We start from the raw sequence: 27,560 nt of genomic DNA on the forward strand, positions 1-27,560 counted from the left end.
TTTCTTGCTGGATTGAGATTTTGTGCCAGCTGGCAGCTATTACCTCCAGCTAGCATTTGTTGGTCCAGCTGGAAGAAAAAAAAACCTGCACGCTGGAAATAATCGTCTCTAGTCAGACTAAGGGCCGTATTCTGAGTCCCTCCTCCACTCCACTTGCTCCATCCACTCGGCTGAGGGGAGGATTCCGCAATGCTTATGCATGGGGAAATCGATTTCAAGGGACTCCTCCACTGGGGGCTCGAGTGGACGAAGGACTCAGAATACCAAGGTAAGAATTTTTCTAGTTAGAAGCTGTCGATTCCAGCTAGAACCTATAAATCCGGTCAGGAATGACGCTGGAAATCATGATTTCTTGCTAGAAATGCTTTTTTCAGTTTTATGGGGGCCTGCTTTGACAGCATTTTAGTCCCCTCAGTGGAGGGATATTAATTCATCTTGGTTAGTGAAAGAGGGTTGGTCACACTTCTTGTGCACTCACAATTGTGCAATTAGACCCGCCGCGGTGGCTCATTGGCTAAGGCGTTGTGCTGATGAGCACGAGGTCGCGGGTTCGATTCCCGGCCGCAGCAGCCGCTTTTCTGATGGAGGCGGAAAGCAAAAACGCCCGTGTGTATGAGATTTCAGCGCACGTTAAAGATCCCCAGGTGGTCAAAATTAATCCGGAGCCCTCCACTATGGCGCGCCTCGTCGCCTGTGTTGCGACGGCGCGTTAAACCCTACAATCAATCAATCAACCAACAATTGTGCAATCACAATTGTGCAATCACAATTGTGCAATCACAATTGTACAATTGCAAATGTGCAATCACAGTGGCAATTGACGATGACCCCCGAACGGACGACCATTGCAGGGAAAAGCCCCTGACGCTGTACGTGTTCTCGTCGCGGCAGAAGGTCATCGACCGCTTCATGCACGAAACCACAAGTGGCAGCATCTGCGCTAACGACACCCTCGTTCACCTCTCGGGTGAGCGCGCCTTTTTTCTTTTTCAATTCTCAACTCTTTAGTGTCTCTCCTTGAAGGGGCCATGAAGAGAAAGTGTGGCTTTGCTCCTGATAACAGTAGTACCAACGTTATCACAAACTTCAAACAAATTGCTTAGATATTAAGTGGGGACACTGGTCTTAAAACGACTTCTCTTAGTTTTCAAGTAAACTTTGTGAAACTTGCAAGGGCGTCCGCAGAACTTTTTGCAAGGAGGGGCATCCATTAACGGAAGGGAGGGGGGGGGGGGGGGGTACGGTTGGATAGCACCAAAAAGGTGCTATTTGTGGTTACAATAATTGCAAACAGCGAATTAGAACCAGACTTGGAGAATATACATTGGATTTTATTACCGAACAAAGAACTAAAGTTAATAACGAAAATTCGAAAAGTTACTTTCACTTTGTAAAGAAGAGTGGTCAGTCTCGATGCGTGAGGGTTCTCGACTCATGCCAATTGATGACCAGCACACAGCACAATACGTTAGCATACATACAACTGCACTCCGTCAATCTTCCTTGAATAGCAGCTGCAGACGCATCGGGTTTTTCTGGGCAAATTGCGAGATGACATGTGTGATGAAGTTTGTTGAAATGGCTCGCAGAATAAAGATACTACTGGCCTCCCTGACTTTCAGCGCACTACAGGCGTACAAGCGTTTTGAGGGGCTCATTTATAGGTTTTGTTTCGGGGCTTGGGTAGTGCCGATATTTCGTAATTTCGAAGGAAAGGGTGTGCAAGGTGATGGGATGGCACAGGAGGATGTTACACTCTTTCTACTAAGTGTAGCAGTGATGATTTTTAGCTAGATATAGCTGCAAATTTGTCCTAAAACTGATGCTCTTGCGGTAAGACTGCATAAATCTAGAGTTTAGAAAAAAAAAAAAAAAAAAACGTCAAACCTTTCAGAATTGTTCGCTATCTTCAATAGCCAGCACAGGCAGTCTGTTTCACTGCCGTCACATCACCGGCAACGTTAGTCAGTGGGGCTCTTCCGAGCCTCTTCGATTTACAGTCTCGGACTTGCCGCGGAGAGCCCGCGGGTAGTCCTACAATTCCCCGAAGCCATAGGTATACATGGGAAAATCGAATGCCGGACTGCTTCTCGGGGAGTTCGTGGCGAGTCCGAGACTGTAAACCGAAGAGCCCCACTGTCTTAAGTGCAATGTTGACCGCAGTCCTGAAGGGCGTTCCATACGGATACGCATGATCTGAGTGTGCTAATAATTTGAGTAGCGTGGATTGTTCGGCTAGTTGGTTCACGTACATAGTTAAAAAAACTTTGCGCTGAAGGACGGGACAAAGGAGAGAACGTCGGTGTCATTCTCTCCTATCTTCTGCCCTTCAGGGTAAGGTATTTTAATCATGGGCCAACCAAGCTGTGCAGCTTTTTTGTAGTGCATAAAAATATCCGGCCCAATCTCCAAGGGAGGGCAGTTGCCCCCCCTTGCCCCCCCTTCCGGACGCCCATGGAAACTTGGTCAGTCTTGCTGATTTTTTTGCGCTGATTTCAAATATACCATCATTTTTTCTGCTGGTCAATTAGTTCCCACGATAATTAGAGATAATTGGGCATTTTTTGAGGAACAATAGACAAAAGGGTTAGCCATAAAACTGTAATCTTTATATTTTCGACTACTGTGAACCCTGGTGAATGCAATAAGAGAATCGATTTTTTGATGCACCTCTCAGAACTAATTTTACAGCTCATTAAACCTTGGTGTTTAAAATGGGCATCCGAAATGGTTCCTTGCTACTGGTGCCACCAGAGTGTAATGAGCTGTAAAATTAGTTCCAAGCGATGCATAAAAAAAATGGTTCTTTTAATGCATTCACCAGGGTTCGCAGGATTCAAAAATATAAACATTACACTTATGTGAATGTGACTAGCACTGTTTTGTCCATTGTTCCTCCAAGAACGGCGAATTATCTCCAACTATCTTGGGAACTAATTGGCTGATTCAAAAAATAGTTGCATATTTGAAATCAGTGGGAAAAAAGCAGCAAGGCTGGAAAGTTTCACAGAGCTTGCTTAACTATTAAACGGAGCTGTTTTAAGAGTAGTGTCCCTCTTTGACTAAGCGAACATATGTACAAGGAGTAAAGGAAAGTTTGGTAAGGACAGCTGATGCTGACCGACCGCTTGTGCCATCGTACGCACAGTGGACACGCTCCCCTTCGGCGGCGTTGGGCAGAGCGGCATGGGGCGGTACCACGGCAAGTAGTCGTTCGACACCTTCTCCAACAAGAAGGCGGTGCTGGTGCGCAGCTTCAACCCCATCGGGGAGGCCTTTGGCCGCAAGCGGTACCCTCCCCTAGACGAGTTCAAGCTCAACTACTTCAAGCAGCTGCTCATGAAGCGCTCCTCCCCCCTGGGCTCCCTCTGCTGCTCCGCCACACCCTACCTGCTCGTCTTCGTCCTCGGAGTGGCCTCCGCCTTCCTCCTCCGATATGTGCTGCACGTAAGTAGCGGGCATCATGTCCATGCTCTCGGTCCTCACTACGTATATTGTCCCGTGCATTTACGTGCAGTGGGCTCTTGTTAACCCCTTTGATGCAGGAGCAATAACTCAAACAATATTTTTTTTCTCTCGCACTTTGTGTTTTTTTTTTTTCCGACACTTAACACCGTCTATCGACAGGCAAAGGATCCCAGACCTTCAAAAATTACAAAAAAGAGGCCAGTGCGTGTCAACTCGCATTGAGCCTGCGTGGCTCAATGGGCTAGTGACAGAGAGAGAGAGAGAGAGAGAGAAACAACTTTCGCTGAGCCCATTTCAGGTGACGCTCGCAGGCGTCAGACGGGGTGGAACCCTAGTCACGAGTCCCATATGAGTCCAATAGCTCCTGGCCCCTGGACGCGAGCTCTTGCTGCGTCGACAGGTCGGGGCTGGACATCAAGATCTCCCATCGCTCGGGTAGGGGGGGAAGGGGAAGGGGGAGGGAAGGTAGAGGATTCTTGAGCTCAGTACACTCCGCCAGTATGTGCGGCAGGGTGCCTTCCGTCTTTTTGCAGAACGGGCAGATGGGGTCGTGTTCTGCCGGGAACATCTTGTTCAATAAAGCTGGGTGCGCCAGTGACCCCGCTTGTGCGCGGCGCACTATTGTTTGTTGTTTGCGGTCGAGTTGCTGGTACGGCACGGGAAGCCTGCACCCGGCGCTCCTGTACAGCGTGGTAATCTCGCGGTAGCTCGTGACTGGGTGCGGTAGCTCCGACTCGTCCTCGGCCCGGTCTGCTAGTTCGCGGGCGTAGTGGTCGGCGAGGGCGTTGCCTTCCACTGTCGAGTGTGCCGGAACCCACACGAGCTCTACGTCTCGTCCCGGTGGGCTGCGCTTTGCGAGAATTGCTAGGGCCGCGTGGGAGACGATTCCCTTGCGGTGGTTGCTAGTGACAGGTAACTGAAATTGTACAATTTTGTTGCTGTTACAAATGATAGCTATACAAACTTTACATTATTGTCTTCACTTGAGCCGTAAATCGTGGTAGTCAAGGTAGCTCTCTTGTTCAAGTTATGTATGAGCAGCCAGTGCCCAGTGTTTCCCAGTGCCCAGTGCCCAAATGAACCAAATTTTTTTCTGACTTCATACTTGTGATGTCGGAAGTCATTGTAGATCATAAAAAACTTCTCGCGCGCTTAAGCAAAATAATAGTTTTGCGCATCAAAGGGTTAAGGCGGACTCGGTTAAGACGAATTTCATGGTTATGACGAACTCTTTGGCTTTCTTGCAACATGCAGAATGCAAGAAACATCCACTTAGGATGAATTTCTGATAATACGAACATGTTTTCACGGTCTCTTCGAGTTAATTTTAACGGGATTTGACTGTGTCCCGTTGCTTTTGCAGCAAACACTGTAAATTGGGAAAGCTTATAATGCGTAGCATTCTTTGCCAAGTACCCCGACAGCTGGGACCATGCAATGCCATGCATTTGCATGAAAATGGGTAATTGGTGGGAGTAACACATTTAATCGTTATAATTGCATAATTGCTGAAGCAGAATTTTGAACCCCCCCCCTTTCCAAAAAAAAAAACGGAAAATGGAAAAAATTAACTTCCAACAATCGACTGAGGAAATCAAAAATATGCATCTTATACATCTCGTTTAAAAAAACGACTAAGCTAAAAAAAAGCCCAGAAATGAACATTGGGAATATTTGTACGGATCTGTAAAAGTATTTGCATTTGCGCACGATGGTTTTTAAGCCTGTGTGTCATGAACTATTATGTCCCATAGGAATGTGATCAGGTAAGCCCCCCTGAAGTGGGATATGTTTTTTGAGGAGGGTGTGCCTTTTTTAAAATGGGAGGTTTTTTGCGCTTGCAGCATGTTCAGATATGTTGAAAGTACAGGGTACTATTACAAATGTAAATGAACTTCTTTTAAAAATTTTTTTAATGCAAGCCAATTCTCCGTTTGTGCTCAAAGTTCACATGAGGTTACATTTTTGTGGTCTTTTGTTTAGCACCAAGAATAGCGACACCGCTTACCTGCTTATTTAGAGAACGAATAAGAAGTTCTCACTTATGGAAGAATCGGCGGCCATCTTGGGCCAGGTGGTCAGCTTGGGAAGCGGGGTTGTGTGCAACGGTGTAGCGGTCAGTGGTAATCAATAGGTCAGAGTAGATAAACAGGCCGGTTATACAAAACTTTTCGGCGAGCTCATACCAGGAATCCACCCTGTCGTGTTAAAGGCAATTGATGCTTTCGAGAGAGGAACAGTTCAATTGAAAGGACACCAAAAACGAGGAAAATCCACTGGCCGTGTCGCTGAAGACATCTAGCCTGGCGTCCAAAGGTTGTCACTTGATGGCTTTAAGATGGTTGGGGGATGATAGTCCAAACGAAGGAGATTGCTGATATGTGTTGTAATTGCGATGTTTGACATTTAACCCATGCCCATGCGTACATTTGCATAGAAGAAATCTCCATCATAGTCTGCAGGGCCTACGCGTGGTGGTTTCTAAATTCACTGAATAAGAAACGCATGCCACCTTGTAGCAGTCGCTGCGGTGAGAACGACTCGCTATTTTACATGCTGGTTTTGTATCTGTCTTATTACGCATAATGAAGGTGCACATTTTAAGCTTGGAAATACAGCAAAACTACCCTTATTTTTTCGCGTATGAAAAGTCGCGGCATTTATTTCCATTCGCATGATTCGTGGAGGAGTTTGAGGCTAGGGATTATAACAGTACGCATACAACACTTTGCGAATTAAATTGTGTTGTGTACGCCAATACTGTCACTCCACACATGCAACCCTTCTTTCCTTCCAACACAGAAAGCATTCTTGTTACTTCTATCTCACTTCACTGCTTTTGTTGTCCCTTCGCCTCATATTTCGTTCTGTAGTTAGCTTCTTTCCCTTTCTCTCTAGGCAGAACAGTGCAAAAAAAAAAAAGACAGAGAGAGAGATACACGACAGGGACTGTGCTTATCCCCTTTCTCCCTCTCTCTGTCTTTCTCTTTTTTTTTGCGCTGTTTTGCCTCGGTTATGTACCAACACTCCCAGTTTTCCACCTTTCTCTCTCCTTGCTTTTCCTCTTACCTCCCGCTCTTCCTTTTTCTCTCTCCTCTTCCACTGCTCCCCACCTCTTCCCTCGTGACTCGTCGCTGTGGTCGTCCCGTGCTCAGAAAAACGAGCTCAGTGCAAGCAGCGTGTCATCAAGTGTGGGAGTTGGTAAAAGGGTGCACGGTTTAGAGGTAAGGAGTCGGGAAAGAGCGACAAATGGGGTCTTTACTAGCGATATTGTCAGGCTTTTTCAGAGGAAAGTTGGGAAGGCTACATGTATGATGGAGTTTAGTCATGTTGACAGGTGTCAACAACACCGCTTGGTGCAGCTTTGGCCTAGACTTCTTTTGTTTCCTGGTATCTTGCGCATTGCTGTAACCATTCCTTCATTTGTTGGGGCAAACGTTGCTAGGCGGACGTGAAACAGATTTGTCCGTGAAGGGAAGTGCGCGACTGACTGAGTGACTGATTCATTAATGCCCAGGTGAAACTGCTCGACCTGTTAGGGTCTCAAAATTTCGGGGATCCATACCTGCATGGTGCAGGGCTCACTAAGGCTAAATTTTTCAAACGACACAGTAGAAGAGGCTAAATTGTGCTTTCGCAAATTCCTGATTTTCTTACAGGCCCATTGATATATATACCAGACTGGTTTTCACTGATGTTTGTAACGCTCACCAATTTCTACGTAGTAATTTTGTGGTTTCTTCCAAACACTTAATTGGATGAGCCTCTAAGTTTTGGACCAGAGTAAGTGTTCTTACAGATTCCTTGATATTGTTACGGGCCGGCAGGACAAATTACATGAACCATGGTTGAAGGTTAGGAGCAATCTATTTACATTGTTTACAAAGCAGCCATGAGAGAGCCGCTCACACAGCGTCATCGTCGTCTGAGCTGGAGCCACGGGGTCACGTACCACTGCTCGCTTCACCTTCTTCTTGTAGCTACCTATATGTATTATACCCGTTGATATAATTAACACAGCCAGGCATCATTGAGTACAACTGCTAGGGATGCACAAATCTGTTCTTCGTATCTCAAGCATTTGTAACTTCTCACAGGCTTGCTTTTTTCTGTTTTTTTTTTTTTGTCTGTAATGCGAGAAATGGAAGGCATGCTGTAGTATACAAACAACTGTAAAGCCAATGACTCTACAGAGACTTGAAGTCATGCTCATTGGCTTATCATTGCTCACATCTGCACTTCTTGATAACTGAGGAGAAAATATTTGCTATGATCAGGGCGCTCTGCTGGTCCTTGGCTATATACTTCTGACGGCGGTGAAACACAGTCATTCCTGTATGTGTGGAATTTGAGAACTCCCTGTTGCTTTTAAGAAATGCACAGTTCTTCCCTACGGTATGTGTTCTGCGCTTTCTCTACTCTATGGGATTTGTTTTGCAGTCCCTGACTCGCTGTGGTTAATTCGCGGGTAGTTGTCTGACTACTTGGAGGCTATCAGCATTTTTAGTTTGGTTGTAGTTCAAGGACAAAGAAATATACGTGAAAAATGAATGCCGGGTTGCATTTCAGATAGTTCGTGGTGTGGAACATACATATGTAACCTTTAATTGTGGAATTGACGCTGTGGGGCATGTGGGGCATGTGGGGTGATATTCTAAATACTTGGTCACATGTTCACAGCAATCTTTAACAACTTCTTTCAATACATTTGTTTAATAAAGGTACATGTCGTAGAAAATATTGACAAGTGTTTTTGAAGTTAAATGACATCTTAAAGAAAAATAGAACCGAGGCTGTTGTAAATGCTTTACTGCCCCGATATACTCAACCACCACCAACAGTACTGTTTCTGAAGCACTTTGATATTGCCAACGCATAGTTGCAGCTTCGAATTTATGGCCGCATCGGATATCCTCCGGGTTAGGCACATCTGGAGAAACACATTTGTGCTAATGTTTTGAAGCAAGTGGCATGACATAACCCGAAGCATCTCTCTCTCTGCTGTGGCTTGTCTTAGCATTAGTTGATTTTCATCTTTTAGAGCTGCATAAACTCATCTTGCCATGCAAGCTTATTCCTAAAAATTATCCATAAAAACTTGCAACAATAACAACAATACAAGAAACATTACTATCACGGTATGTCTTAGTTTTCAAATACTATCTGTCGTGAGGGCTCGGTGACTAAGCTGTTGTGCTGCTGAGCCTATAGACTGCTGAGTTTATAGACAGCTGAGCCTATAGACATGAGTTAGAGCCTGTAGACAGACATGGGTTAGAGCCTATAGACATGGGTTACAGAGGCTGTTTTTCTAATGGAGGCAAAAAGGTAAAAGGCCTGCTTTCCAGGATTTCGGCGCATGTTTGAGATCCCTGGGTAGTCGAGATTATTCTACAAACCTCCACTATGGCATGCCTCATAACCCAGGTGTCGCTTCGATGCGTGAAGCTGTCTGAAATTTGGTTTTATGTTGCAAATACCATAACATTTAGCTTGCATGATGAACTTGTTTCTTTTTAACTAATTTTTTATTCTTTCAGAAAAAGTTGCATATGCGCATGGGGCGTTTGTTTTAACTGAGGGTGAGTCTGGGTGACCCCTTACCACATCTACATTTTTTTTTTTTTGGCACAATGTTTGCTTGATCGGGCTCTTGGCACTTTGCACTTTGCAGCACTTCCAGTCCATGGATTTGCACTAAACACTACCACCGTGGTGCGAGCATTGGACCGCGTTAAGAGTATAACTGTATTCTTGAATACTCTCTAGTGATAGAGGCGCTTGGGCAGGCAAGTCAAACTATAAGCACGTCAGATCACAGCTGAAACTAACCCAGAGTTCTTCAATGTATGCCAGTTGCGAAACTCCGCTTCGGAATCTCAGCGGCATGAGCACCCCTGCTTTGTTGAAGCTGAGGAGGCAAGTGCACTGGTGTGCAACATAGGGGGCAAAACTGACATTTGCTAAACGCTTACTTAACTGTGTAATGCCGAAACATTGAAAACAATAGATACGAATTCTAATGCATTATTACATCAGGATTTGTGACTCAAACAATAAAAAATGCAAAGAAAGCTTTTTTCCCCCCGAGGTTATCAAATTACGTAATGTATCATATACCCATAAAAAGTAGGTAATTGTCTGCCTACGTATACAATGTAGGTATATAATGTATTATTTACCCATTTTTATGTTGGTACATGTATATCTACATATAAAAATATGTATATAATTTATTATGTACCCATAAAAAAGTGTATCATATACCCATAAAAATCAGTGTAGACCCACCGGGAGTAGTTACGATGAAAGAAGTCATCTTTCAAACTGTATGCGGTGCTCAGTGGACCCAGTTATGAAACTATAGTTTATTGAGAAACTTTAGGAGGTAGTAGAATGGCTGTCGACAGGCCCTGGTGCGGGTAAAAAAACCCGAAAGGTTGCTTATTATATATGGTACAGTGAGCTTTACAGGGTTAATACCTTGAGTTAATAAAATAAACCGTGCATTTTAAATGAGGAAGCACTAAATTACGTAACGTTCACTTGTGGCGTTTCCATAGTATTTTTTTTATATGACGTATGGCGGCAGCTGCAAGCGCTTGAATGTCACTTCAACTTTTTGCCAAAAGATGCCGCTGTCTGCTCCCGCGCAGACCATTTTTTGATGCATGGGGTCTATGGGGAGTTTCACAGCTGGTGAACATTGAGAAACTCTGAAGCTAAACCGTAGTCTATAACCACACATTTGCCTACAAGCACTTGTCTTACTGTAACAAAATTCTGCCCATCCAAGCAAGGAGCGGGGGCGTTGATAGCTCAATGCATAGAGCTTGGCAAAATAGGTTAAAGGCCGCCATTTTGTGTCTCGTTTCAGCTCGTGTGACGACACCCTAATGTGGCTACATCAGGTGCATGCCGAAGCTCGGCCGTATTCCCGGCGTTTGTCCGTTGTGGGTCGACACCGTTGTTCTTCGGCCACCGTTAAAATGCCGCGCATGCCAAATGAAGTTGAAAGAGGTTATTTACAGTTCCCTTTCACACGTGGAAAGGTCGCAGAAGGGAAGAGACTTCTAAAGTGGGTTTCCGCTGCCCAAGTTTGGGCTTACAAGGGGTGTGACTGTACTACAAGCATTTGCTGTGATAGCAGTGTAGCTGAGATAATGAGAGGCGATAAGAGGTTAAAGTAAGCGACGCTGCCTCTTTTGCTATAGGTATTAATAAACTGGCTACTACTTTTTATGCTGTTGTTTGTGGGTTACTGTCAACGTCGCGCCATAGTTCGGAAAGCAAGCCGTGAGGTGTTGCAATTTGCTGACGGCCTTAATCCTCCGTCTACGTAAAGTAGTGTGCATAAATTTCGTGATGGAAACAAGCTGTGGATGTAATTACTACGCAAATCGTCTATCAAGGTATGATCCTGAATTTGCTGGTAAATTAGAGTTGGAAAATTATCTTTAGCTGGAATTAGCTGGAAAATTTGCAGTGCTGTGCAAAGGAAGGGGAAAATGCGCTAATCATCTAATCGTTATCTCAGGGGGGAGAAATAAAGGTTGATTTATTGACTGAAGGGAAAGAATACTTTCAAGCATCACAGCTCGACTTTGAAGAAAAAAAAGTCTTGATCACCAACTTGATGACATTTGAATTGTGATGTGAACAGCACTGACATGCAAAAAGGAAGCCGGTTAGACAGTCGTTGCGACACTACAAAATCACTGTTGTGTTGAGCGTAAACTTTTCATGGTTCGGGGTCAGCTTGTCACGGCCTTCACAAATGAGGGTTTCGGCCTGCAAAATGGACTGATATGGGCCATTGCTAGCTGGACACACAATCCCATGTGTTTTTATTTACACAGAGCAGTAATCACTGATATCTCTCAACTTCTTAAACATTATTGTGGTTGTACAGTGGCATCTTTGGTTATGTGCCCAGTTGTTGAAAGGATTAGCATCGTAACCTGTATAACCTTAATGTCAACATGCTGTTATTTGGAGCTTGTCGAGTATTCATTGTTCCTCTTGAAGTCGTAATTTCAAACATCACTGCATTTATGGGGGTGGGGGCCCTTGGGGTTTTGTTTTGTTTTTCTGCCGCAGAATTCTCGACTGTGTCCATTTGTGTCCATTTTAAAAATGTCCAGTGCATGTCCTTTTTGAGACGTGGTGGTGTTCTTATTGTGAGGTATACGGTCACCCTCACTGCACTGAAGCCAACTTGGTTTCCTTACGTAACATCGGTGTCATCTGCCTGCAGCCAATCAGGGGTCTGAAAGCGAGCACTTTGAAACAGACATAAAACGGACAAAAGTGAGAATTCTACTCCTGGCATGTACTCTGGGGGAACTTCCCCATCGCATAGACAACGCTACGTGACAGAGTGCGTGTGGGCCAGTCGGCTGTAACAGCATGTATAACGTTACTCCCTTCGAAGTCTAAACAGGGGGAAATTCTCTAAAACGGCGGCCATCATTTCGAAATGAAGTCCACCATTTTAGGTAATCCACCAGCACCCGATTTGCCCATGAGTAGATTCAGTTTTGGGGAATATAAATTCTGCGGAAGATACAGCGATGCAACGTGGAATGCCATCGAAGAAAACAGTCGCTAGCTTTGGATTAAAAGTTGCCGAATAAATCCAAGCCGGTGCCAAAGGGAAACCCATTCGTGGACAGTTTAGCCAGTTTTTATTTCTTTTTAGACGGCTTGCGCGAGAGGTCAAGTATGTCGACAGCAGGCTCATTGATGATGGAAGAAATGAAATAAATTGTTTACTTGTGTGATCCCTTGAAAAGTAGTGCTAGTAATAAAGGTGATGGATGATAGCTGCGGGGGTGATTATTATAATTCTAACAGTGTTAATTAAAATTACGTGTTAAGAAGTAGTGATATTGCAAGACCGCCTAGATTTCCTTGGTGATCAAGTAGCTCTACTCCGTTGGCACTACAAATGTTTCTTACATCACATACGAATTCAAATGCGCTCTTCCCCAGCAATATTATCAAAAACTACAAGGTCGACTTCTAGTAGGTCGCCAAATACAACCGGGACAGGCGTTTCCCTTGCCTGGCTTCTAAGTTGTCGACCTGTGCACCTGGCTGGCTTATATCCGGATAAATACGGTACTGCTGTAATGCCACACTTTATGGCTTGTGCAAGTCTGCTCAGTAGAAGTCCGTTCAATAAAACATTTTGTGTTTTTGTCTGTGGCAGTTTTTATTTTGCCGATGTTGTTTCTGTCACGGGAAATTATTTGACACCGTATGCTTTAGGGCTCAATCATTCTCTTTGGTGTGTGTGGAAGTAGTTTGTGTTGTATACCCTTCGGATAGTGTGGATCTTGAAGCAAGTATTTGGCTCCACATCATTTTCAGTTTTAGTTTCAGTTCTTTTTATTACTTTCAAATTTCGTTAGAATACAACCAGGTTAATATACAGATAAGGGTCCCAAAGTAAAAAAAGCTGCAACGGGACCCTTGATTAATTATCACAAAAATAAAAAAAATGTACGGAATGCAGCAAAAACCAATCAAGAAGTAACTAAAAACAAGTAATTAAAAACAATGAACACAGTGTAGGTAGCAGACAGGCACAATAAGAAAAAGCAAAGAGCTCCGTTTAACAAAATGTAGAGTAAAAATAATTGTGGTTCATTACTAGCACAATCGTAATTCAAAAAGGTAAAAAAAAAAAGGTAAGGGGCAAAAACAATACATGAACCGGGCACTGTCACTATACATAGAATTCATCTGAAACACAAGCGGCTTAAGAATGTAATAAACAGTAACAGAGCAATACAGAGAAACAATGCAGTGATAACCAATGTAACAATACAGTGATAACCAACTGCTATAAGCACCTGGAAACGGGCACATGGTGATTGAAAGACGTGAATTACGTGTCTGTTACCGAATGGCATCTCACTACAAGCTACGCTTTATAACGTGATTGTCGACTGTCGCTTTTCATCACCAGCTGCTGCTTGTCACATATGATCCATGCTGCACTTTCTGTCCGTGCACGTCGGGTCGTCACTTTCTGTCACACACTTGTTACTTTGTGTGAAACGAGCTTGTTACGTGTGACAGCCGTCATATGTCATTGTGGCATGTACACTTTTTTTTGTCTGTGCATTAGCGCTGCATGTCAGTTGTTTCACCGTCATCACTGGCACTAACTACCTTCCTAGCGGCTACAAATTCGACGAATCTGTTAAATATTCTTGTACTGTTTGATTGATTGATTGTGTGGTTAAACGGGACTTATGTCTCCTCATCTTCCATCCTGTCTCAAGCGCTACTTGAGTACAAACACCAGCTAGCTTGACTGTCGATTCTACTGCTACCTAGCAGTTCATTTGTATAACAATTTGCTGTGTTCGTAGCACTGTGCATTTTGGAACTTTAAGCTGCTTTCAACAGCAGTTAAACACCCGCTTATAGACCTGTTAAAAGCTGTTGCTGCACTATTTTGTACTAAATTGTTGGCCCCTTACATTTTCAAGTCATCATTCCTGAGAGGTAGCTTCAGGATAACTTTTTCTTTTGTCCCTGGTCTAGCATGCTTTCATTGCTTTCTCTTGCCATGTCGCCACTCTTGTAAAACAGACCATGGCTACTACTCTGTACCGTCTGCTAAGGAGAGATGATTGCAGATCAAAAGGTTGCTTTTACAAGCTCATTACTATTGACAGGCTGGCTGTCGTGGCATGCACCGCAGAAAATGACGGTTTTCTGCGATGCATGTGTATGCCAATCTATGCTTCACAAGTTTGATGATCTGCTTTGCACAATGGCGCAAAACTCACTTGTGTTCACCTTTCTTTTTGCAAGTCACAGCCTTGTACAGTTAGGTGCTTGGTATTTCCAGGAGTTTTGCACTGTTAGTATATGTACAAAATGTACTATATCTTAAATTTTTTGTGTGTCTGTTTTTGTGTGTAGCAGCACCAACATTTTTGCTTACTTTTTGTGTCTCAAACCTGTTCTAAAAAGTGCAGCTCTTTTCTTTTTTCTTTTTTTTTTTTCAAGTAAAAATTTCTGTTTGAAACAATTACGACTGCAAAGGGAATTTAGTCTTCTGCAATTCAAGACCACACACTTATATGTTGCATATTTTTTGCAACCGAGAAAAAATTGTTTGCTAGATTACCCAAAATCACTGCTTTTCCCATGGGAAGGAAAGTGTTAAAGGAACAGACAACCAATTTTTGTGGAGTGGATCGCTCGTACAAAAGCCAGTGTTTCTTATATTAGGGTAATCACCAGGAATTTTAAACAAACAGGCGGAAATTATATTAATTTTGAGCTAAAATTTCTGAAGTTTGAAAGGTGGCACCATGTAGCATCTAGGCGTGACACTACCATGCATGTCCAAACAACTTTATCGGTTTTAACGCGTGATTCAAGAAACACAAAGGAATAGGAAAGGTTGCACATTTATTAGGTGCGAAGTATCTTACGACCGCACAATGTCAGTCCGCGTCCGTGCACTTAGCATTTACAGTCGCAGAAAATCACACAGGCACCGGCAGGATTCGAGCCTGTGTCTGGTCGACCAGACAGAGTTAGTGTCCATTGTCCTTACCCATTGGGCTACGACCGTGAATCAGTACCCGAGAGTCAAACGGCTTACTCCCTCGCCTGTAACAATGCGGAGTACCTTAGGACCTCCCAATGTCTGTCCTTGCGCACACCACCATCAAGCGAAAATCAAGCAATTCGATTTGAGTCGTGAGTTGCAGTTTCATTTAGGGAATAACGAAGGTGCAACTCACGACTCAAATCGCATGACGGTCGGGGCGCAAATCGGATGTCACTCGGGGCGCAACTTGGATGTCATTTCGAGTCCCGGTGCTCCACACCCTCGCCATCATCCACGGAGTGGAGGTGCTGCCATTTTGTTGTTATTTGTTATAGCCGGGGACAAATTTTATATATACCTCTTTTTATCTCGTGTGCAGTTAAAATTATGTTGCTGCACGGCTCACAGTCCTGGTTGGCAGCATTCCTTTTGTAAGGTTATGTGTGGTTGGTAGATGATTTAAAATGTTCTAGGGCGCTATCGGCAAAGACGTTTAAAATTGACACATTTTAAGTGATGCGTTTTCACTTGGGATAAAGAAAATATGCTCGACGAAAATCAGTTGTCTGTCCCTTTATCAAAGGGGCCACGACAAAGCCCAGTTTTGATAAATTAAAAAAAAATTACCTTTGGTAACTTACCTAGCACCATTCCAGCCACGAAAGACGTTTTTTAACCTAAAAATGCAAAAAAATTTGGAATAAATTTGGGAAAAAATTTCGAATCTTTCAAATTTCTCAAATTTCGTGCTGCAGCGACGTATTATGGGCAGGAGTGATATAATATGGGCAAGCACTAAAAACGGGATTAATCATGTATTATCAATTTGTTAATGGCGCATTGGCAGGCGCCAACTGCAGCATAAACAAGATCCTGTGATGTCGTAGAAAAGTTCCCGGAGTTGGCACTGCTTCATTCGTTTTTATTAACATTGTCATTGTTTCTTCACTGTTTGTGATTAAACTGTCTGCGATTAAGGACTGTTTGTTACCAGGGCAAAGCAGTCCTTTTGATGAACCAAGCTTGTCTTTGTTTTCATTGTCCCTTTGAGAGGGGGACATGGCTCTGAAAACAGTTTCTTTTAATTTTTAAGTAAACTTTGTGAAACTTGTCAGTCTTGCTGCTTTTCCTCCACTGATTTCAAGTATGGCATTATTTTTTCAGTAAGTCAGTTACTTACCAAGATAAATAGAGATACTTGGTCATTTTTGGAGGAACAATAGACAAAAACAGTTTTGGTCATAAAACTGTAATCTTTACATTTTCCAATGCTATGAACCCTGATGAGTGCATTAAGAGAATCAGTTTTTTTAATTGGAAGTAATTTTACCGCTCATTAAACTTTGGTATTCGAAATGGGCATTTAAAATGGTTCCCTTGCCACTGGTGCCACCAAGGTTTAATGAGCTATAAAGTTAGTTCCAAGCTGTGCATCAAAAAACCAATTCTATTAATGCGTTCAGCAAGGTTCATAGTATTGGAGAATATAAAGATTACAGTTTTATTACCAACGCTGTTTTGTCTATTGTTCCTCCAAAAATGACTAATTATCTGTAATCATCTTGGCAACTAATTGACTTACTCAAAAAATAATTCCATATTTGAGATCAGTGGAAAAAAAGTAGCAAGACTGGCAAGTTTCATTGAGTTTAGTTAACAGTTAAAGGAGGCTGTTTTAAGAGCAGTGTCCCCAAAATCACAGGATTCTTAAATCAGTGAGATTAATCACAGGCTAAAGCACTGTGGCGGCGTGGGCTGAGGAGGGCTTTGCAACTAACAACCGGCTCTTTTTTTTTTTTTCTCTTCTTGCTTCCATTTTGGCATTTTTTCTTTCTTCTTCTTCTTTCCCCCTTTTTTTCTTTGCCTCTCTGCCAGGGTGAGAAGCCACCGCTGCGGCGATGGTGGCGGCAGTGAGGCCAGTCGGGGAGCGGTGCACACTAACCATTGCACCACTTGCGTTTTGCACACGGGGCTCTTTGCAAGGTATCTATAACTGCCACCGCTTCTAACCCTTCATCATCATCATCATCATGCATGTGTCTTTTGTGATCCTGCGCTTCTTTGTGTGCTTTTGTCTCCACCAGGCGGTACTGTTGGAACTGCAATTATTTCTCATTTCATTGTCTTTTAATCTTTCCATGGTATAGGATTTCTGAAAGTGCAGACGAGAAGTGTTTGCAGTCGAACCTCGTTAATTCGAACTCGCTTAATTTGAACTTCTGGTTTATTTGAACTGATGCTGCGGTCCCGGCAAAATTTTTTGTATTTGAATAGCTTTCGCTAATTCAAACTTCTTTAAATTCGAACAGTTTTCAGGCTTCTCCAAGTTCAAATTAACGAGGTTCAACTGTATGTTTTATTTTTTATCTTTCAAATTTGGCGAATTTGCTGTTACTCAGGAAAACCACCTCATTATACGCTGTTCTTTGTGCACTTATTAATGGTGTTCATTGTGTAACATTTCAATTTCACCTCGCCCTCTCGTGGCTTATTTTAGTTTTTGTGCGATACCTTAGTGAAAATGATGCAGTCTGAAGGTGGTGTATCTAACTCTGCGCCCTTTCACATTTGTTTTGTTAGCCTTAGTTCGGTCGGTTGTACCACCTGAGGAGTGCATGCCCACCTCATCAATGCATTCCCACCTATCCCAATAAACAATCGTGGGAAAGTTGGAACTTTGCTGGCCCTTACTTTTGAGTTGAGAACTGAACTTACTACATTAACTATTGCATCATCGGTTCCTTCTATTGTAAATAATAAAAAAAAGCGGTGAAACAAGGCGAAATAGTAGCCTATCATGGCTGTCCTCGCCAGTTCGCGTGTTAGACCTTGAGATGATTGCGGAAAATGTCGGAGTGGTGGCCTCCCCCAAAACTACTGCCATTGGCATGAATTCATAGTCAAGCTCGAGTGGTGTTACAGTTGATCGCTGAGTCAACGTGATGTGCTCAAGAAGAACCTCTTTATCACAAATGGCGAGTGTCTGCCCCAAAGCCATGCCACAAGCAAGTTGTTGCAAACCAACAGTTACAGGTCATATGCCTGCGGTGTAATAGGAACTGTCAAGCATGGATTGGGTGTTGTGTGTGCATTTCACACATGTTGAGGAATGGCTGTTAGTCTAAAGCTTGCTTGGCACTGTACTTTGTTTTGTGCACCTTGTTCACGGCTGTTCTGTTGGATCACTGCACGTCCCTGGCCACTGTGGTGTAGCCGGGAACGAAGCCACGGATCGAATGGCCGCCGCTGCCACACTCTTGAATAGAGTAGACATAACAACATTACCCTATACCGACATCAAGCCACACATCAGACAACAATCTCGCAAAAAATGGCAAACACAGTGGAGTATACAGACAGACAACAAGTTACACGTAATAGAGCCACACTTGGGACAATACACCACTGACGCACGCAGTAGATACACAGAAGTCGCCTTGGCTAGATTACAGATAGGGCACACGCATGCAACACACACACACCTGCTCACTGGATCTCCAAGACCTCTGTGTAGCAGGTGTGGAGACGGCCTATCCGTGATCCACATCCTCATACAATGCAGTGCACTAGACACAAACACTTCGCACAGCTATATAGACAACACATTCCACTCCACCCATCGTACCTTTTAGGGGACGACCCCATAAGTACCCACAAGCGTACTTTTAAGTTTCTTAGCGAAGTCCAGTTTTTACACCTCATTACTTACCATGCATGTTGACACTTGGCCCTTTACACCAGTCATCTACATTGCCTTTTATGTCATTTCACGTTTGTTTTTAGTTGGATGTTTTACATTTGCTATCACTTTGTCCTCATAGAACAGCTTTTCCTTGGCGCTCTTTGCCCTTAGTCGGCCTTGCACCATCAAAACCCAATCAACATCATCATCATTGATCGCTGCATGTACCAGTTCTCGACATGAAAGCATTCAAGCTAGCCAATTACACTTGTCCCCACTTGTACCCACTTGTACACTTGTACCCACATCACTAACCACTGTTCAGTACAACAGATGTTTAGCAGACAAGCTTTTTTTTTTTATGTTCTCTGCTAAGTTTTCTTGTGGCGCCTAGTCTTAGATGTGTGGCAGTTTTTTTGTTCAAATGTAACTCCAAGTCGACCTGAAGAACCTAAGTGGTGCAGCGTTTCTACAAGATCTAGAGGTGGTGAAAACGATGTAAATATGTTTTAAATGCAGAGCATTTCAGTAACTCACGATGTCACTCGCGTTGACGTCTGTAGTCCGCGCCGCACCCCTCCCTACTATAAAAAAAAAAAAAAAAAAAACTATCCGGCGCCCGGTTTCGATCCCTTGACCCTGCGGGCGGAACGCAATGTACATGGTGCTCTACCCACTGGGCCACAAAGCCGACACAGAATGGGACGCTACGAACGCGCCTTATATCGTTGACTCATTCAAATTACTGCTGACGAGCGCTCTCTCGTCAGCAGTTGCCACAAGTGCAACAACATTAACGTAACGCAAACTAGTTAACGTCGTGCGCCCCCGGAAATATTTGATCGTGCCCCTCGCGAGGGGAATGTTTCACTGCGTCTTCTCTCGGTCGCGGAACCCGTGGCGCCATCTGACGGAGGCGCGGCACAACTCGTAGCACTTTCTTTGAAAAAGCGCCTCGAAGGCGCAACAAATATGAAATAAGGATGACGCGCTTTCGAGGCAATCCGCCGACGCGGCTGCTTTGTGTACAGACTCGGCGGCGAGCGTCCCGGGATTCTGGTGCCGACCTTCTGCAAATCCCCTAGTTTTTTCGAATTGGCTCTACGAAAGAACTGCACCTGCTTGTTCTTGTGTCAGGGCCGTTCCCGATGGTGTATTATCCTTGCCATGAAATGTATGAGCATGCCAAACTTACCCTTGTTGGTGACATTCAGCTGGACTGAAAGATGACGATTTTACGTGGTTACCTACGCAGTTTAAGACAGTGGAGAAGTACAAGGGGTCAGTACCAAGGAAAGGCGTTGCAAAAAACACCTTCGCGCACATGCACCTATGTAGACAGTAAACACTTGCAGAGTGGGTTTATAGGGACGTTTGTTGTCGTGCTTGAAGCCAGCTTTTATCCCATTAGTTTATGGTGGTGGAAAAACACGATAAAGAAGTTTGAAATCCCATTTCAACTACCGTTTTAGTAGAATTAACTTTAGGCACATCACTGCATCATCGCGGGGAGGAAGCGATATCAGCTTAGTGAATTCCAGTTTGACACAAGTTGTCATTCATGAAACAATTTCTTGAAAACAGCTGTGTTTTTTCTTACTTTTTTTTTTTTTGCGAATGGCACAAGTTAATACAGATTTATCTCCTCCACCTTTCTTTTTTTTATCATTTGCAAAGCTCGCTAATTTCGTGAGATAGTTGCATATTCAGCATAGGTCATTTTAGGACAGTAAAGACTTGTTTTTACAGACCTCGAGCCTCTTTCACGCAAGTTGATGAGCTAAGCACAGACTTAAGCTGTAACTTGTAGCAGTAACTGTGATGAGTATTTGTGTCTGGCTGTCTAGGTCAATGCCCAGCTAAGGTTATAAAAATAGTTATCTTATTCATCACTGACCTTGTCTTATTTATCTCATCTTATCAGTGACCTTATCTTATTTATCAAGATGTCTGCACAAGATCTGGCATCCACTCAGGCAGAGGGAATGTGTTGGGACAATTTGATGATCTGTTGAAGCTATTCCTTATAAAGGTATTTTTATTGCATTGCATAAAGTTTAAATGAGTAGAGGATTGGACCAAAGGCCTCCAAGCTATGCTAAAGGTTTTCAGGCCATGTATAATTAAAGCTAATGTAATTTCAATTTTGTGTTAATTTAATTTCAATTGTGTTAAAGCAGAAGCTTTAACCCTTGAGTGCAATCAGACAAGTTTTGCTATAATAACAATGAATCGCACCTTCACCACACTTAACTCTATAGAAAATTAGTTTCATTTTGATAGTCAAGCTTATGCCATGAATTGTTTGTGGCCTGAAACCATTTGACCGGTCTCGGGCCGTTTGACCAAAAGCGTACGTTTATAAGAGATACCGGCTACAATTTTTAAGTGGCAAGGCTGTAATTTTTAATTTTGTTTTTCTGTACCATTCCAGTGTTCTGTGCCACGATTATTGGTGTACATGCAGTTTTTCAACTTCTCCGCCATATCTGGACAAAATGGATACAAAAAAAGCTAATACTTGCACGAATGGGTTGCATATGTGTGTGCTTAGCACAAATGTATATATATTTTTTCTGTTTGGGTCATTTTTAGTTTAACTTTTGTCAGCTGTGAACTTGGCATGCCTGCATTCCTGGCGGGGTATTGATGGATGCACGTGTTATGAAATTTTTAATGTCTAAACTATCTCGAAGTCCACGTTGGTACAGCGATTTCTAGAAAATATTTGTATTTCTAATCTTGGCTCCTATTCACAGCACCTCTGATAGAATTTTGAGCTTTTTAAGCAATTCCTCATCGAACTGGAGTTTTTTTCATCTTCCAGGCATTGGATTTTTTTGGATGGTGCATACTTTTGAGGAGTGTGAATAGCAAAAGAAGTTTGCTAGAAAATGCGAGAGATGGGTTTGCAAAAAACTTCACAGTAATCTATTTTTTTGTTGTTTTTGCTTTTGTTTCTCATGTGCGAGTTATTCTAGCACTACTACAGAAAGGCAAATGGGAAGTAATAGGGTATCCAGGGCATCTACGCTGAGACCAAATTAATGTTGCAAGTGTTGACGTAGATTAGCAGCCAGTGCTTTCATGATAATGAACTAATCAAGCAAATTTAATTGTCCAATTTTGTAGAAATGTAGGCTCTATGATGTGTTACCTGACAACTTGCACAGCACATTAAAAGAATTAAATTAATAAAATCGTCCAATTTAGTTTTCTCCAACATGCTCCTGCTTACGCAGCCATTTGTAAAGCTTTGCAAAGATAGCTGCAAAAGTGTGAAACGCAAATTGCGAACACATCATCCGCTTGATAATTGTTGAACTGTAAGATGTTATCAGTGTCTGGGGTTATCATCCTTTTCTAGCAGCTCAAGGCATCCCAGTACATCTTTCGAAAAAGCAGGGGAAATTTTTCTTAAACAACCCCCGTGAAAATGGAAAGAGCATTTCTAGCTAGAAATAGCTTCCTTTCTGACTACATTTATAGATTCTACCTGGAGTCGAGAGCTTTTAACTAGAAATATTTTTAGGTCTAGCCAGAGACGGTTATCTCCAGCTTGCAGGTTTTTTTTTTCTTCCAGCTGGATTGACAAATGCTAGCTGGAGGTAATAGCTGCCAGCCGGCACAAAATCTCAATCCAGCTAGAAATGAGCTAGAAACTGGATTTCTAGCTAGAAATTTTGCCTATTTCTAGGTGGAATATATTTTTGGCTCAATAGTCCAGCTAGAAAAATATTTTCACCAGGGAATTGCAGAAATTACAACACTTCCGCTGCAGCAAATGTCCAGGTAATTAGTACACTGGTGCTCTAGGTTTGTTCGGGCTGCCAACATTGCTAGTGTTTGACTTAATTACTCGCTTGAATAAAATATAGCTGCTGGGTAACAAGAGTTCATCACTGCTGCTATCGATGTGCAGTCTTTGTCGAAATTTTCTAGGCCAAGCTGGAAACGTGGAGGGCGCCAAAAATTCAATGTACAAGCTTACTGCCCGAGCGAGGCTGAAGCTTTTTATGCCGGAAAGCCAGAGAAAAAACGCCTTTCTTTTTTACTGTCATAAAATATTTTTGTCACATCTAAAGCTAAAGCTTATTCTTTGAATTGTTTATGGTCGAGAAGGCTTAGGATTGGCCTAGAAAATTTTTACAAAGGGTGTACCTAATTTAATTGCCAATTTCTCGCTTTGGATTTCTGAAGCTCAAAAATGGAAAAAAAAAAGACACTTGCCAGAAGTGATTGTAGAATTGGTGCTCTCGGGTGATTTCGAAATAGGTCGCCCGGTTGTGCCGAGCTTCCCTGGTTGACGCAAGATTTTCAGATTTTTTTGTGCGCTTGTACAAATGGAGCTCAGTTGTCCAGTTTTATCCTGTACAAGGCAACAATGGCTCTGAAGCAATTTTTCTGTTCACTTGTGCTGCTTACAAGCACATTGCACCTGTATATGCACCGGTCATCTTTAAAAAAAAAAATGATTTCTATTGTTTGGGTTTCTATGTTTGCAAGAGGGGAAGAGGTTCCAAGACGACATTTAGTATATTTGTAAATTGAATTACGCATTCACCAGAAGAAAATTTGTTCAGAACCTGGTTTTGTTTCTTTCCTTTTTTTTTTCTCTATATACTGCACGTGTTTTCACTCTGGCGTATTAGCTGCGTCGGTACAACAGGGCTTATACTAGTATATAAACAGTATAGCTCAGTTTGGAGGCTTCCGATTGGCGAGTACTAGTTTCGCAAAACAGTCATTAACGATTGTTGCAGAGAAAATCGGCTTAGAATACCCAGCGTGTATTTGTCCTTCTCCGTGAAAGCCGGGCAAAAGAACGATGTCATTTCAGTCGAATTTATTGTTTTGGAACGTCGCAATGCTGCATTTGCACGTTTGTGGGCTGTTTGTGCAGTTAAAATGTGGGCCTCCCATAAAGTGTACGAGGGGCCTTTCCTTTATATAAACAAAATAAATTCAGAGCCTCACGCTCTCTCTCTAATGCCGGATTTTTTTAAATGCTAAAGCTTTTTTATGTACCCAACGAGAAAACCTGTGTGTCCGTCTGTAATGCTTAATGTGTCATGAAAAGGGTGTGAATAAAAGGAGATAGGCCCTTCATGTTGCAATGCCAGACCCCTGAAGAAATGTATAAGTAGTGCATTTGTGTAAAGTTGTGAAGTCTACTTTAAAGGATTCATGCATGTAACGTGCCTTATGGATATGTGGGGTCTTCTGGGGGTATATTTTAAGAGGCCCCAAAGTCTTCCTACTATGGTATCAGACTGCGGTGATACATGATGATGATCATGATTGCTATTGGTTTCCCCTTTGTAGCGGGGTGATGACATGTCATCTTACCAAAAAGGACTAATATACCTATGTTTTATACATAGTGCTTGAAAAAACGGTCTTCTGAGCAACGCGTGCGTGTGTTGTACTGAAGCCAACTTTAAAGGGCTGAGCAGCCTTAGCACTTGTTCGGCAATTATTACTTGGCAGTTTCTGCAAATTTTTTGCGGCGAAGCTGTCCTGCGCTGGTTTATGACTAAAATTGCGGGCGTCTGTTGTATTGTCTTGACAAAGGATTGCATGCACTCGTTCCAAAGATAGCGTGAAACGCTCTGTAGGTATTTTGGAAAAAATCGTACTGAAATTGGCCGCCAAGATGACTCTATCATTACACTGAACTTCAGTTACTTGTCAGTTCAGCGAAATCGTAAACATTTCATAATTGCTATCTGCAGTAATACATGGTCATTGATGGAGGGACTGTGGTTTCTTTAGAGAAAACACCTGTAACGCTTGCTTTATCGAAACTATCCCAAAACAAATTCTGTGAGAATTAATTTGGAATTAAGTATAAGGTAGTTGTGTGTATGTGTCTTTACTCAATCAACGTAGCAAGTCACTATATATAACTCAATATAGTCATCCACGAATACAGTAGTGGAAGCCCTCTTAATTTTTTGTTTGATTTTTTTCTCTCTTCAGATGCTTGGCACGGAAATCTGAATCAGCCGACTAAAGCCGGATTGGGACCACGTTGCGAGGGAGGTTGAAGTCGTCTGAGCGGCTTTGTTCCTGCCGCGACACTGTTTGAAGACGGCAGAATTTGTTGCGGGTGCAACAGAGATCGTCTAGACAAACCTTTTTTTTACACACCTCTAAACAACAAACCCCGACTTTCTTCCACAGACCAATTTTTGTTCCAGAAGCAGACGCCGCTTCTATTTTTGTGTTTTATAACTTGAGTTGTTGTTTTAGTCTTTGTAATGCTCCTCCTGTGTTTTTTTTTTTTACCCTTTTTATTGCAGTTGTAAGAGATTTAAGAGGAGCAAAAAAGGATTTGTAGCGCAGACAGTGTTGTACATACAATGCCTCTGGGTTTTTTGGAGGTTCAAGTTTGAAAAAAATAGTATAATTTCTTTTTAACACCACACGAGCGATTCTTCTCTGTTCAACACTGGTCACACTGTACTCCTTTTTTGGTAGACATTTTTCCACACTTGTGGATCAGTCCTATGAACACAGCACTACTGTAAGAAGCGATACCTTACTGCATTGACCTCTACAAGAAAGATAGTAAAACCAAGTCTGCCTGTGTGGAGCTTGAATTCGTCATGAGCCATTGACCATACCTCAAATACTGAACTTTGGAGATTTGGATGTATTGCCTCATGGTATTGCAGGCTAAGTGTTTTTCTTTTGTGTGGTTTCAGAATGTTGTATACAAGTCTATGCACTTCCGTTGTACATTAGGTCTTTCTAGTAACCGAGCTTAACTAAAATCACCTTGGAGTATAGGTTCGGCATAGAACTGGCTAGAGATTCATGAAAAAGGCCTTTGTCTCGTAGTAGACATGATGGCAGCTTTTGTAAACAGGCCAGAATGTCCTCCTTAGCGACTCCACTTGTTTTGATAGCTCTGTGAAAATTTATTCGTGCCCTGTAAAAGGATTACAGTGAGCAGCTTCAGTGTTGGGGCAGTTTTAAATGCAGGATTAAAGGAAATAAAAAACTGGATTTCGGTGTTTTTTTACATGTATGCTACCATAAGTAACCCCGTGGGGGAATTTACAAAAAAGTGAAATCACAGCCTCAAACATCTTAACGCAACGAAAAAGTTAAAGTGAAATTGAGGCAGTAGATGTCAAACTCGCATAAGCTGTTCGGACCATTCGAACTTCTGTGAGAGCTGGAAAATGTAGACATTTTATTTGTAATCTGCGTAATCGCAAACATTTAGCAAAGGTGGACATTCGGCCAATTACTCGCCCACGTCACTTCTTTCTCAGATAGTGCTTCTTGATAGTGAATTGAGTACAACATATTTTATTTGTGGTCCAAAGTGGCGTTTTTATACCTTGCGTGGCCTTAAACCACCCAGCTAAGATCACTCGCTTCAGTTAGGAGGAGGAGGGGTTTGTTTGAGAATTCTATGCCAGCAAAGATTTACACGACCAGCACCCTATGTCACAAAGGGTTCTCTGTACCCGTAAGTGTTTTATCTTTCGTGCGTTTGTTTGTATGAAGGGCCCTTACAAAAGTATTCAGCTTCACTTGCTGTCAGGCTGCTGTACAAAGCAGCTTCAAGAGCGAGCTCCTCAAACTCCCCGCAACCTGGTTGCGTTGGCACCTGGCCATTAACTAGCACAGAGTTTCGGGTGTGTGAAGCTTGCTTGAAAGACACTTTGAACGTGTTCTGAGGCATGTTTAAGTGAGAAGAAACGTCATGGCTGTTGTTTGGCGATAAGCATCGATGATGGCAAAGTTCGTGTGCAAACGTGGAGTTGTGTGAAGGTATTTTTTTAATCACAAGCAGTGTTGGTTGCTGTACTTGTCTCGTTCCCTTCAATAAAGAGGTTAAACAATGTTGAAATTGCGGTCTGCGGAGTCTTGTCTCGACAGATGCCGCATGCTCCCGGTGTCCCCAACGAAATAGGATGGGGACAGCGACACTTTCTGGAGAGGTAGGTTCCTGAAAATGTGTGCGAAAATTTCGAACGAAGCGGTGAATGCTTAAATTCGCAGTTGCACCATAATCATCGCTGCAAATTAAATAATTGATTGTTGAAAGAATAAGCTATGTGCAGGTCAACGTTTAGTGTGTGGTGATTTATACATTCCAACAGCCATCGAAGTTAATCGCGACCAAGCACCAACTTCTGCATTCAGCTACGGTAGACTTATTAACCGATTCTTGTTCTTAATGGAGAAATAATGAGCCATAAAATCGTCGCAAGGGCCATTTTCGCAACTGACTGCAGACTGCTTAAAGGAGCTGAAGAGAAAATACAACCTCGTTAAATTTGAAAGAACTAGGATTCAGTATCTCGCTCAGCTCCATTAGAGCCACAAAAGATGTTTTTTAACGAAAAAAAGCAAGAAGTATTTAAAAACTTTCAAATTTTGCGCCACAGCGACGTGTTACGAGCAAGAATGACGTCATACGGGCCAACAATAAAATATAATTTTCAGTGCATTAACTGCATGTTAGCATTCAAGTGATGCGGTCAAATGGAGGCCCCATTACAGACGTCCAGTCATGTGTCGTCACGACAGGTCAGTTAGGCGGCCGCCAATCGCACAAAGAAGGTTCCGTGACATCGTAGAAAAGTTGCGGGAAATTGGCTAGGGGGTCGCGACTGCTTCACACGTTTTCGTTCACATCTCCGTTATTTGTTCGAAGATTGCGATGATATTGGTATCACTGTTATCGGGACTAAGCAGTCTTTCTAATAAACCCAACTTGCATTTTCTCTTCATGGCTCCTTTAATTAAGCACTCTCACTGAACCCAAAGGCTGCAGAAAAGTTGATTGGGTAGTGTCAAACT

At 42.7% G+C, this 27,560-nt stretch overlaps 1 protein-coding gene across 1 annotated transcript in view; it reads left to right on the forward strand.

Moving 5' to 3' along the window:
* Positions 1–26,604, forward strand: part of LOC144162565 (aldehyde dehydrogenase, dimeric NADP-preferring-like) — a 166,659-nt gene extending 140,055 nt beyond the window's left edge. The window contains exons 13-15 of the mRNA XM_077693154.1: positions 852–967; positions 3,149–3,447; positions 24,717–26,604. Of these exons, the coding sequence (XP_077549280.1) occupies positions 852–967; positions 3,149–3,210 (178 nt within the window). The 3' untranslated portion in view covers positions 3,211–3,447; positions 24,717–26,604. The remainder of the gene's footprint in view (positions 1–851; positions 968–3,148; positions 3,448–24,716) is intronic.
* The last annotated feature ends 956 nt before the right edge of the window (positions 26,605–27,560 follow it).

The sequence above is a fragment of the Haemaphysalis longicornis genome, unplaced genomic scaffold (assembly GCF_048455015.1).
Source record: "Haemaphysalis longicornis isolate Haplotype H1 unplaced genomic scaffold, Haemaphysalis longicornis Haplotype H1 scaffold_12, whole genome shotgun sequence".
NCBI classification, from domain to species: domain Eukaryota; kingdom Metazoa; phylum Arthropoda; class Arachnida; order Ixodida; family Ixodidae; genus Haemaphysalis; species Haemaphysalis longicornis.